Source organism: Dasypus novemcinctus, chromosome 23 (assembly GCF_030445035.2).
Source record: "Dasypus novemcinctus isolate mDasNov1 chromosome 23, mDasNov1.1.hap2, whole genome shotgun sequence".
NCBI classification, from domain to species: Eukaryota; Metazoa; Chordata; class Mammalia; order Cingulata; family Dasypodidae; genus Dasypus; species Dasypus novemcinctus.
In genome coordinates this window covers 30012779-30025011 of record NC_080695.1, presented here as the reverse complement: position 1 = coordinate 30025011, position 12233 = coordinate 30012779, and the positions used below count along the sequence as shown (strand labels likewise).

At 52.8% G+C, this 12233-nt stretch overlaps 1 protein-coding gene across 3 annotated transcripts; it reads right to left on the bottom strand.

The window, feature by feature from the left end:
* Positions 1 to 1863: 1863 nt before the first annotated feature.
* CLN3 (CLN3 lysosomal/endosomal transmembrane protein, battenin) lies at positions 1864 to 11681 on the bottom strand. Of its 3 annotated transcripts, none has more exons than XM_004461452.4 (17): positions 11542 to 11681; positions 10682 to 10861; positions 10398 to 10520; positions 10173 to 10251; positions 8815 to 8911; positions 8001 to 8072; positions 7516 to 7595; positions 7301 to 7386; positions 6774 to 6846; positions 6550 to 6693; positions 5576 to 5688; positions 4903 to 4949; positions 4753 to 4821; positions 4606 to 4661; positions 4373 to 4466; positions 2309 to 2449; positions 1864 to 2217 (listed from the first exon to the last, which is right to left on the bottom strand). In XM_004461452.4, the coding sequence occupies exons 3-17, from the start codon at positions 10441 to 10443 to the stop codon at positions 2098 to 2100; spliced, it is 1317 nt and encodes a 438-aa protein (XP_004461509.2). In that variant the 5' UTR covers positions 10444 to 10520; positions 10682 to 10861; positions 11542 to 11681; the 3' UTR covers positions 1864 to 2097. The 3 variants fall into 3 exon arrangements, 2 of the variants coding, with proteins under 2 accessions (XP_004461509.2, XP_004461512.2); XM_004461455.4 differs by lacking the exon at positions 11542 to 11681 and adding an exon at positions 9417 to 9455 and having other exon boundaries at positions 10682 to 10765; XR_009182974.2 differs by lacking the exon at positions 1864 to 2217 and adding an exon at positions 3195 to 3284 and having other exon boundaries at positions 2315 to 2449.
* Between the last annotated feature and the right edge of the window lie 552 nt (positions 11682 to 12233).

Here is a 12233-nt window from a genome sequence, read left to right as displayed (position 1 = left end):
CAACACAACTCAAATGTTCATCAACTGAAGAAAGCGTAAACAAAATATGGTTTATCCATACCATGGAATATTATTTTGCCATAAAAAGGAACGAAGTACTGATACATGCTATAACACTGAAAACATTATGCTAAGTGAAAGAAGCCACATATTGTGATTCCTTTCAGATGAAAGCCCAGAGCAAAGAAATCTACAGACAGGAAGTGGATTAGTGGTTGCTTAGGGTTGGGCTGAATATAGGGTTTCTTTTTTGAGGTGATGAAAATGTTCTAAAGTTGACTATAGTGATGGTTGCACATAACTGTAAATATACTGAAAACCATTAATTGTACATTATAAGTGGGTGAACTATGTAGTAATTATATCTCAAAATTGTTTTACAAAAATAATATTGCTGTAATGAGAAATATGAAGTAAATAATTTTATATACAGACCTAATAACACAGTGTGGGCAACACTACTATGCCTACTGCAGTTGCTCTTTTAAATTATTATTTACTTCTACCATTTTCTTCTTTGGCTTTGGCTTTCCTATGCCATACATTTTTTTTTTTAGGAGGTACTGGGAATTGAACCCAGGACCTTGTAGATGGGAAGCAGGCATTTAAACCACTAAGCTACACCCCTCCCCTGCTTTTAAAATATATGACTTGTACATTACTCTACATAATTGTACCTTTAAAAAAAGAACTGTAGGGACACAGATGTGGCTCAAAGAGTTGGATGGCCACCTACCACATGAGAGGTCCTGGGTTCAGTTCCTGGTGCCTATTAAAGAAAATGACCAAGACAGCAAGCTGACATGATGGGTTGGTATAGCGAGCTGATGTAACAAGATGATGCAATGAGGAGACACAATGAGGAAACACAGTGAGAGATACAACAAGCAGGGAGCGGAGGTGGATCAAGCAGAGGTGGCGTTTCCCTCCCACATGGGAGGTCGTGGGTTTGGTTCCCAGTGCCTCCTAAAGAGAAGACAAGCAGACCCCATGAATGAACAGAGAGCAGACAGTGAGCACAAGCGAGGTGGAGGGGAATAAATAAATAAATTTAAAAACAACAACTGTATATAATACTGAAGTCTAGTTAATGCTATGCATGCTGAATGCTTAGGGAGATGTACACTGAAGTCCGCCTTTGCAATTCATAAAAAAAAAGGGTGGATGGATGGATCTGGATAGAGGGTTGGATATGTGATAAAGCAATTACAGCAAGATTTTAATTGTGGAACCTAGGTGGTATATACACTGGCATTCGTTGTACAGTTTCCAACTTTTGAGAACTTTCATGTTGGGGAAAAAAATTTATCGGGATTGTTCCTTACGAGGAATGAATGAAGCCTCCAAGACTGAGCAGAAATCTGTTGAAATGCTTTTCTCTACTCTTCTATATTTATTCCAAAGTGGGCATGTATTATTTCATACTAATATTTTTTTAATGTTTTTTCCCCTTTTTTAAAAATTTTATTTCTCTCCCCTTCCCCGGCCCCAGTTGTCTGCTCTGTGTCCATTTGCTGTGTGTTCTTCTGTGACTTCTATCCTTATCAGCAGCACCAGGAATCTGTGTTTCTTTTTGTTGTGTCAGCTCTCCGTGTGTGCGGCGCCATTCCTGGGCAGGCTGCACTTTCTTTCGCACTGGGCGGCTCTCCTTACGGGTGCACTCCTTGTGTGTGGGGCTCCCCTATGCAGGGAACACCCCTGCGTGGCAGGGCACTCCTTGCGCGCATCAGCACTGCGCATGGGCCAGCTCCACACGGGTCAAGGGGGCCCTCCCATGTGGTAGGCAGACGCCCTATCCGTTGGGCCAAGTCCGCTTCCCCCCATACTAATTTTTTTCTTCCAGAAAGAAAAATGACACAAGACTGATAAATTAGGCATTTATTCAGGGGCATAATTCCAGGAAGAAACTCCCCGAGACCAGCTTGGGGTTGGGAGGAAATCGCTGCCCTCAGCTGCCACACAAGCTAAGGGGGCATTTCTCTACTCCCCAGCCCTGCGGCAAGTCCAGAAGCGGCCGGGCTCCAGGGCGGCGGCCGGGGTCTCCAACCTGCCGCCTGCCCGCAGGTCCTATGTCCCATGTCCCAAGGAGCTGGAGTGTCAGGGGAGCTGGCAGAGGAAATCGTGCAGCGGCAAGGCCAGGACCCCCGACAAGGAGATCCCCAAGGTGTCCGAGATGCAGGAGGCCTCCATCGCAAATTCCCGGTGCTTGTCACTGGTCTGGGGGGGTGGGGCAGGGGGCAGGGGTGAGGCTCCAGTCCCGAGGCCCCATCCCCGGCTCCCCCACAGCCCCCGCCCAGCCAGCACAGACCTCCAGGGCAATGTTGTGGAAGGTGTTCACGTAGGCCGCACCCCCCAGGAGCCCCTCGTACAGAATGATCAGGAAGATGAGGTAGATGCTCGGCAGGAAGCTGAACCACACGTCAGCCAGCAGGAAGCCCAGGTTGAGGCACTGTGGGCACAGGCAGAGGGCAGGGCTGAGGGCGCCGGGGAGCGGCGGGGCACCCGGTCCAGGGGTCCCCGGTTCCGGTGATGGCTGGTAGGCTTGGATAAAATGCAGCACCCAGCCTGGCCTAGCAGGCCCCCGCACCTGGCCCAAGCAGCCTTCCTTCCCCGCCCTGGTACCCTATAACTAACTTGCAGCTCTCCCGCTCCTCCTTGCTCCTGTCACTCCCACGGCCTGGAAAGCTCTACCTCGGACACTCACCTGGGTTCGCCTCATCACTCTTTGCGTGTCAACTTAGGTCAGGTCTCACAGCTCTGGTGATCTCAGTTCCCCCTTCCCAGGCTCCCTGAATGGAGTTGTCTCCCCCCCAACCCCCCTTTTACTGAACCGAGGCTCCAGCTAGATTGGTGGTTCTCAATGGGGGGTGATTTTGCAGTATTTGACAAACGTCTGGAGGTATTTTTGGTTGTCACAACTGCTAGGGGCCTCTGGTGGGTAGAAGCCAGGAAGGCGATGAAGCATCCCCCAAGGTGGAGGACAGCCCTCCACAACAGAAGCGAGCCGGCCCCAGATGCCTACGGTGCCGAGGCGGAGAAACCCTGCCTTGATGTTCCCACCTCTCCCAGAAGTCTCCTGTACCCCCACCCCACCCCAAGGATGCGGGTCCCTCCTCTGTACTCCCAGCCCAGGGCACGCTGGACCAGTTCTCCACTGCGAGGCCACCACCCAGCGGTTTGCACCTGTCATATACCTAAGGAGACCAGGGGAGCTTGTTCAAAATGCATCATGCAGGCCTCCCCCAGAGGGTCTATTTCAGGAAGTCTGAGGTGGGCCCAGAAATCTGTGTTTAAAAGAAAGAAAGAAAAAAAAAAGCAAACCCTACCAGGTACCACTTACAACACTGATGTTACTTAGTGGGGACAACACCTTGAGAAACACCACAAGCACCTGCAGCATTAGGCTAGACACGCTCTATAATGGAAATAAATGATAAGCCCCTAATTCTGTGAAGCAGCCTTGGATATAGTTATAGCTAAAACCATTAGTTAAAAGTTTTCGTGGCAACTAACGGAGAACCCTGAGGTAAGAATCATTAACCCAACAATTCGGGGACTTTGAGGAGTACAGAACTCAGGGCTGGCACTGAGCTTAAATAGGGAAGGAAGTTAGAGCTATTTATGTGCTGTTTCTGTAAGATTTAAGGGTCGTCTCTATTTCTTTATTTTGTTATCATGAAATTGAGCTCTGAAGTTTATGAAAAAGGGGAAAAGACTTTCTTGCAATAGTTAAAGGTTTATCTTAATAGTTACCTTTATTGGCTGCAGTCTTCTAACCTTGAAACCAGGAATGCTGGTTATGCAAAACTACATCTGTTAGATGGTTGTAGAGAACTCTGTCTGTTCACTTAAAGCTGTAGACTATTGTTTGCTGTGGGCAATTGAATTTGCTCAATTTGAGATAATCTGTCGATTGAGAAGTCACTGATTCTAAGTAACCAGTCACAATAAAAGAGCTGTATCTTTTTTTAGTTAGAAATGGTATTCGAAAGCCTACCTCTCTGCATGCAGCTTGTGCAAACAAACTTTAAATATATGCTTCTGACTGATTAAAACCCAACACAAAACCTTCTTCTTCCATTCCTCTTACCCCTATTTCTTACAACTACCCTGAGACGTAGCTTTGGTCATCCCCAATTTACAGGTGAGGGGCCTGAGGCTCAGAGAGCTTCAGAGAGCTGCCCTAAGTCACACAGCTACTGAATGCAGGAGCTAAGGTCTGCACTTCACTCAAGCCCTGCTGGCCTTCTGTTCCCAGGGCTTAGAGCATGACAGTTTGCAGTAAGCCCTCCCTGCTGAGGGGAGGGAGGCAGCGGGGCCTGGGGAAGCTGGGAGCCCAGGGGGAGGGGGAGCATGGGGAGGGGCTCAGTACCTGCAGCAGGGCCAGGGCCCACGTGAAGCGGATGCGGCAACAGTGGAGAGAAGAGCGGGAGGCAAAGACACCGGCCTGGTACAGCATCTGGTACCTGAGGCGGGGGGCAGGGAGTAGGAGGAGCCTTCTCCCGGAGCCTCCCTGGCAGGGCAGCCCTTCCCAATCCCAAACCCCATCAGCCAGCGGCCCTCCCAGCCCACCACCTGTCGTGCCACCTACTCCCTTCCTCTCACCAGCGGTACTGCTGAGCGTGACTCAGGGACGTGTTCCGGAAGTAGAGGAGCTCAAACTGCAGCACAGACCAGAGAGGGAAGAGGGGCAGGCATGAGCTCCCCACCCCAATCGCTACTTCCATACTCCTCCCAGTAACCCGGACTCACAAGTCCTTGATTGATGAAATACTCGGCAAAGTAAATCAGCACCAAGGGGACGATGTAATGCAGCAGGCTCTGGAAGAGTCAGAGGATTACCAGTGGAAGGCTGGGAGACGGGCCCTGGCCCCGGGGACCCCGCACGGCCACCACCCATACCTTGAACACAGTCCACCTTTCATGAAGAGAGAGGCTTGTGCCGTAGCCTGCAGGGGAACGGGGAGAGAGCAGGCGAAGCCGACACATTGCGGGCTCGGCCAAGGGGAGCCCGGGTGACGCCTCCTCCCACCACCTGGACGTCCTTGACAGACGTCCACCCGCCCACGACAGCCCCTTCTTCCTGCATCCACGGGTGTTCCTACCTCGGGACCTTAGCACAGCTGTTCCCTCTGCCTGGGTCCCGTTCACCCAGATGCCCTCAGGGCTGACCCCTGTCGGTCAAGTTTCCACCTCCTTGCAGAGGCCTTCGCCCACCACCTTCTCTAAAGGGAAACCCCTCTAATTCCTCCCAATGTCATTTCCTATCACATCGCTGTCTATTTTCTTCAGGCACTTATTAACGTGTGAAAATAATTTGTTTCCGATTCATTCATGGGTTTAAGAATTGGTCTCGTTTCCTTATCTAAGTCACCGCCACATCCCTGGGGATGAGAACGCCTGGCGCCTTGTACGTACTCCGGGAAAGTGTGCTGGGTAGAACATATTTGGTTCTCACCGCAGCCAGCATGCTCACCCCTTTCCCTCTCGACTGTGCCCGTTGTTGAGATGAAAAGACTAAAATCCAGAAAGACACAGTGGCCCGTCTGAGGGCCTGGACTCCTGTGTCTCCTACCTGGCTTTGACTCGGAGACCTCGTTGTTTATTAGGGGCTGCCGAGCTGCCGTCTCTGCTTCTTCCTCCCTTCCAGATTGCGGGGGCGCAGGGGACGTGAGCAACAAGAAATAGCTGAGAATAGGCAGAAGGAAGAAGGGTCAAAGAGCCTCTGCCAGGCTAGAAAACCCTCAGAGGCCATCTAATCTGTTCCCTCCCAGGGCAGGCCCCTCCTCATTTGTACACTCCCCAAGATGGGGAGCTCATTACCTCAAAGGCACCCCATCCTGTGTTGGAGAGCTCCAACTGTGGAAATATTCTTCCTTCCTCCAGCTGAAATGTTACTTCTACCCTTTGGCCCTCATTTGACTTCTGGCTCAACCCAAATGAACTGGCTCTGTTTTCTTGTAATTATTCCTCCAATTATTGTTCTCATTTATTATTATTATTATCATTTATTATGTGCTCACTCTGTGCTAGGTCAGAATTGCCCATCTTTTAGGACATTTGCCATATCTACATTCCTCCTGTATCTAATATTTTTTGCTTAGCATAGTACTTGAAATTGACTCACTTTTTCTAAACGGCCTTGTCCAAAGCATTAATCTGTAAAATCACAGGTCTGCTGGGCTAGTTTAAAAAAATGTCCCTAATACTTGTGAAAATACATACCCATCCAAGAAAATATGGCCCACCCTTGTCCCACCTCAAATCACCTTGGGAACCACACTGTGCTGGATGCTTCACACACGCCACCTCAAGGGGAAGTGGAGAGAGCTATATACCATTTGTAATATGGGAAAACAGAAGGTCAAAGAGGCCAAGTAACTTGCCCAGTGCCACACAGCTAACAGGAGGCAGGTCCAACCTGGGACTGTGAGAGTTCAGAACCCATGTCCCCTCATAGGGAGACTGTAGGACCTGACGCCTGGGACACTGGTCCACCAAGACTCCCTTTTCTTTCATCCCTCATCCTCCCAGCCTGTGGTGGCTCACCTGGCCAGCAGGAGGGCAGGGATCCCCAGCATGGACAGCAAGGTGTGCTGGGGGGAGAGGCCAGCCTGGGTGAGGCCCAGGTAGGACAGTGCTCCCAGCAGCCCTGCTCCCCCAGTCCCCGAGGACCACCAGGAGATCACAGCCCTGAGGAGAACAGGAGCACTGAGCAGGAGCAAGGCCAGCGGGGGGCGTCCCTGCCCGCACTACCCCTGCGGTCCGCCTACCTGGGGTAGAAGGCCGTGAGCGAAAGGAAGGTGACCTCTCCCAGACCTGACGAGATGCTGGCCAAGACCACGCCTGGGGGGGCGAGCAGGCAGGTGGCCACACCCAGCCGATCCCCTCCAGTGTTCCACCCTGGCCTCCCAGCGTCAGCTCAGGGGCTAAAATCAGGTCCCTGGGACGGGCTGGGCTCCAGAGCTGAAGCTGAGCCCACCACCTCTTCCACACCTCCTCTCTCGGGGAATGGCGCCCCCACCACCCAGTTTTCAAGCCAGAAGGGCTCCTCCTCAGCGTCTCGTCCACCCTCATCACAGCGTCTCAGAGCCTCCATCCCATCCATCCATCCCTCTCCACCCGACCGTCACCTAACCCCCCAACCTGCCCTCATCTCCTCATCTCCTCCCTGGGACAGCCTGAGCTGGCTTCTGGGGGTTACAAAACAATCCCTTTCCTCTGGAAAGGTGGGGACTCCCTCCCCCGAAAGGTTGAGGTATCTCTGGGGTTCCCGCCTGGCCCGGGGTCTCACACTCACCACACAGGCTGGTCGTCACTGAGTGAGAAAAGGCCACCAGGACGAAGCTTCCAGCAGCACATGCTCCACTAACAAGAACCCGAGGGCTAACGGGGAGAAAGGAGGAAGCTCGGGCCTCAGTTCTCGTTCCCCAGACCTACCACTGCCTTCTTCACCCTGCCCTCCTCCCCGTGCCCCTTCCCTCCAGCCCTTCCTCCAGCCACCCCTGCTCAGACCTGTAGGGCAGCAGGTGAAGGCCAAGAGGAGCCAGCAATTTGATGAGGAACGTGGGGAGGATGTCTGCCAGGAGCACGGCCTGGGGCAGGAGAACAGACTGATATCCCAGCCCTGCCCAGAAACGCGCTGTGAACCGAGGGGCCCCAGAGAGGAACCAGCCAGTCAGACCTGCTAAAACACAGGCTCCGGAGTCGGGCAGATCTGGGTTCAAGCCCCACCTCTGCCACTCCTCAGCTGTATGTCAAGGCATTTACATTCTCTGTGCCTCAGTCTCCCCACTGGAAAATGGGGATATGAACAGTGCCCAGTGGGACTGTTGGGTAGATCGAATGAACCACGATATGCCGCATATAGGAAGGGCTCCGTAAATGGCAGTCATAATTGCGTCATCACGATGACAGTCCCAGCTTGGTACCAAGGGGTTGGGGGTGAGGTTTAGAGCCCAAGAGGGCCCGGGGCAGGGGGGGACCAGACGGGCACTCACGGCTGTGGAGACAGAGTTACAGTCAAATCGAGACGAGCCATTGCGGGGGACGGGTGTGGGGCCTGGCTCCACCTGAGGCGAGAAAGGAAAGTCTTCATAATCTGAGGGACAAGCAGAGCCTGGCTCCAGTCCTGCTTGGCTCTTCTTGAAGAGTGGCCTTGGGTCAGCCCTGGCCCCTCAGGACCGCAACTGGACAATGCAGGGGTGGGGGCTCCACAGCAGTCTCAAACTAATGGCCCACGGGCCAAAGATGGTCCTGCAGGTGGACTCCGGGCAACACATTTAGAAGCTTTCCTATAAAAACACAGATTTCCAGAAAATCTGATCTTGGACCTGGTTGGACCTGCACGGTGGTGGCTGCTCACCTTCGATGGGGCACCACAGACAGGGGGTTCTCAGCCAAGGGCAATTGTATCCCCCAGGGAACATTCGGCTATGGACGGAGGCATTCTTGGTTACCACAACTGGTGGGGTTAGGGGCGGGGCTTCTGGCACCTGGTGGGTAGAGGCCTGGGATGCTCTAAACATCCTCCAAGGATGTAGATTTCTGGCCCAGAATGTCAATAGTGCCGAGGCTGAGAAACTCTGCTAGACCATATTCCCACCCAGCCAACGTCGGAATTTCCTGTACTAATTCATGTCTTAAAGCCCTGCCTGCTCCAAGTGTCTGGGAGACTGGGAATATTAGCCCCCTTACTCTAATCATGGCCACTCCATCCCAAGAGTTTCTCCAGATGGGTGGGGCTTCGCCCCAGGAGGAGTCCCTCACCTTCCCACAGGGACCCAGCACCCTAATAGGGAGGGACACACTCACCTGGCTCTGGTTCCCTGGCGCCCTCTGGTGGCTGAGGATGTCGTGAGCCGCACTGAGCATCACCACATAGGAGAAGTTGTTGCAAAGGCCCAGGAGCCTGGGGGGTGGGGGCAGCAGGACAGGCCTTAAGGCCTTTTCAGCCAACAGTCTACCCACAGTCATAGAACCAAGCCTCCCCCTTACCTTCTTCAGTCAGCTCCCTCTTTTCCCCCCATCACCATTCAGTGCAGGGGTTAGAAAAATGGGCTTTGGGATCACAGACCTTTGAGTTCCCATCCAAGCTCCGAGACCTCTCCCAGGAGGCTTTCCTTGCTCACTCTCTCCTCTGAAATTGCCCTATGATTCAGTCCCGGAGGCAGTTCTCCTCATTCACTGTCTGACCCACTGTCTCTGCTGCTCAGTGGTACAGGAGGAACACTCCCAGGCTTGAAGCCAAGGCAGAGCGCCAGGTCCCTTGTCTGCCGTTCCCTGCTTGGGTGGCCTCAGTCTGCTCATATGTCAAATGGGAATACAAATTCCTCCCCTGGCTACCTCACAGGGTGCTGCAGAGATCAGGACATACAGAAGCCCCTTATGAGCCACGGAGGATCTTGTTTGCTTACTGTCATCTCCCAGAGCTGCAATCAGCGATGAGAAGAAAACTGGGCAGAAGGACAGGGATTTCGTAAGTGTCCTTTTCACAAGCCTATGAAATAGTCCTACTACTCTTCCCATTTTACCTCTGAGGAAACTGAGACCCGGGGACACTTTCAAATTCTCCCATGGGAATGGCCCAGCTATTTCCAACCCAAGCTGGTTAGGTTACTGCTAGAATATTTTCCAAGGAAGGAGCACCTGAATGATTTCAGAGGCAGATAGATGAATTTTTTTTTTTTGGAGGAGGGGGTGCGGGGCAGGGATCGAACCTGGGATTTCTTATTGGGAGGCAGGCACTCAACCCCTTAAGCCACATCAGCTCCACAGAGAGATGACTTTTTAACAATGTTTAGTGGTGATACATTTATGTAAATGTGCCTTTAGAAAGTACTCGTTTTCTGCTCACAGTAACTATTTAAAGTTTCCTTATAAGAAATAAGTGTATTTAAATGTTTCAGGGGTGGACTGCTTGAAGGAAACATGAAGTAAAGGATCCTACAGGGCGGTATGAGGAATGAGGATCTGGTCAAAATGGAAGGTGCTAAGCAAACAAGACAAGTTTGGGAAATTTACAAGGGGCCTAAGGGCAAAAGAGTTGGCTCCGCAAAAATTTGTGTATTCAGCCCCTTTTCCGAAGCTCAACCCTTTCCACCCGCTTTCCTCCGGTCCCTGCCGTCTTCCCGCCCCTCACTGACTTTTGCCGAACTCCTCGGACTACTGACCAGAAGCCCACTGCGTTCTTCCAATGGGCGCCCCGACGGTCCAACAGACGGGGCTGGGGTTCCGGGGCGGTCTCCTCCCCTGGAACGAGAAGGACTTTACCACCCCACACGCCGCTGCACGACAGCCCCTCGGGTGTTCCTCCGGGGGCTAAGCCAGCTCCCGAGCCCGTCAGGTGGGTCGCGGGCAGAGCTATCACTCCCGTGAGGGCTGGCGGGAACACTCACCCTCAGAATCCGAAAGGCGCCGCCACGAGCCCGCGTAGCCTGCCATGGCATCGAATTCGGGTCCCCCGAAGGGACCAAGGTCAGCGAGGGTTCAGCGTTGGCTCCGACGGGGCGGATGAGAGTCTGCGACAGGGGAGAAGGACCCACGCCCCACTGCGGGTCCCAGCTTCGGCTGCTTCGCCGCACTAGCGCGGAGCGAGCCATCCCGCAAGCCCGGCACGCCCGCTCGCGCCCTCCCACGCCCCACCCGCCCCCTCTGAAGCCGGGGGTCCTGCGGCCTGTACCTTTAAGAGCACCTGAGCGTTTCGGAGCTCGGAGCCGCAGGTCGTCGAGTCACGTGACAGCGCCGGCTCGGGTCCCCATCACGTGCTCGGAGATCCTCTCCATTTCCGGGTCCTCCCTCCCTCTCGGCTTTAGATCTTCCACACCTTCAGGACGTGGGAAAGGGAGGAGCCGGGAGGACTCTGGAACAGATGATATTAAATTGGAGCGGGTGGGTCCCGCAAAACGAGCCTTGGTGTGGTTTAGCGGCGCCCAAGGCCGTGACGGTATCCTGCCAGCACTATGATGGCTGTGGGTGGCTTCAGCCCCGCTCCCGCGGCCCTCACGTGCCAGAAACAAATATGGCTGCTCGCCTCCCATTTTCGCCCAGGACTGCTTCTGGTTGGGAACAACGACGGCCAGTTCTAGGTTATTCTTATTCCTATCTGTTGCTCTTACAAATTGTTTTAGAAACCGAAATTTAAGATAACACCTACCTAAGGGGATGTTATGGATTATCTGTTATTGGCAGTGTCTAAGGCGTTGAAGAGACCCCATTTCCAAATTATCCTAGAGCCAAAAAACATCACAGAATAGTTCAACCCTTGGTTTTACAGATGAGAAAACCAAGACACACAAAAAAATTAGTTACCTACGATCGTCCAAGGTTAAACCAAAAGGTGACCTTAGAGACCCTTTCAGCAATAAGAAATAGTGCACCAGCTGTGGCTGCTGCGGATTCATCTGCCTTAAGGGTGCTTAGACCAGACAAATGATCTATATCCTAAGCCACCGAGTCTGTGATCTCATCCAATTCCCCTAATTTTACAAAAGAGAGAGAGAAAGGTGTACAGATCAAGGTCACAGTGATTCCCTTATTTACCTTCCTCTAGGTGGCTGCCAAAGCAATCTTCAGCAACTTCTGCTCTTGGCTTGCAATAGCCTGTTCCCATCTCCACCAGCTCTCTCCCTCCACCAGGCCTTCTGAATTCTGCATGAAAGGTGCCCCACTTTGATGTGCTTCCCAGGTCACTCAACCAGTGGAGGGGGGGAGGGGCTCAAGACTAGCTTTCAGGCAAGTTGCCTACGTGTACTCTGCCCTCAAGGAACTCACTGGAGGGTGGACACAGCCAACCACAATACAAAGCTCGGCTAAATTCTCTTTTGCAAGAATGACCTCAGAAAAGGAGGGGTTGAGCCTTGAAGCTGCCACTCTAGCGCTGTTTCCCTTGGGGAAGCATTAATGACCCTGAAAGGAGTTCCCACCAGCCTGAAAGCGCCCCCTCCTCATGCCCACCCCTCATCCCCAGGCAAAACAGGAACCACAAACCCCAGCTTCCTCTCATAGAGTGACTGTGGCTTGGGGGGGAGGCGGAAATGGCTGAGGTGTTAATACAAAACCTGAGTCACTTAAACAGTGGTTGCCACATGTCCCCTCCCCCATCCTTAATTTGGAGGTTCTCTTGCTCCCAATTTTTTCTTTCTGGCCTTCCCCCTTTTCCTTTAGCTCCGATTGTATGCCTGAGTCCCCTGTCTGAAGTACACCAATCTCCCAACCTGGGGTGGAGGCTGCTG

Bases quoted from the DNA above. Each gene is read 5' to 3' on its own strand.
- CLN3 (XM_004461452.4), bottom strand. From the start codon at position 10,443: ATGGCAGGCTACGCGGGCTCGTGGCGGCGCCTTTCGGATTCTGAGG. The intron at 8,912-10,172 runs GTCAGTAGTCCG...CCCACCCCCCAG, and splicing joins AAGAACGCAGTGGGCTTCTG to GCTCCTGGGCCTTTGCAACA. The intron at 2,450-4,372 runs GTACTGAGCCCC...CTGTGCCCACAG, and splicing joins GGGCCCTGGCCCTGCTGCAG to TGCCTCAACCTGGGCTTCCT.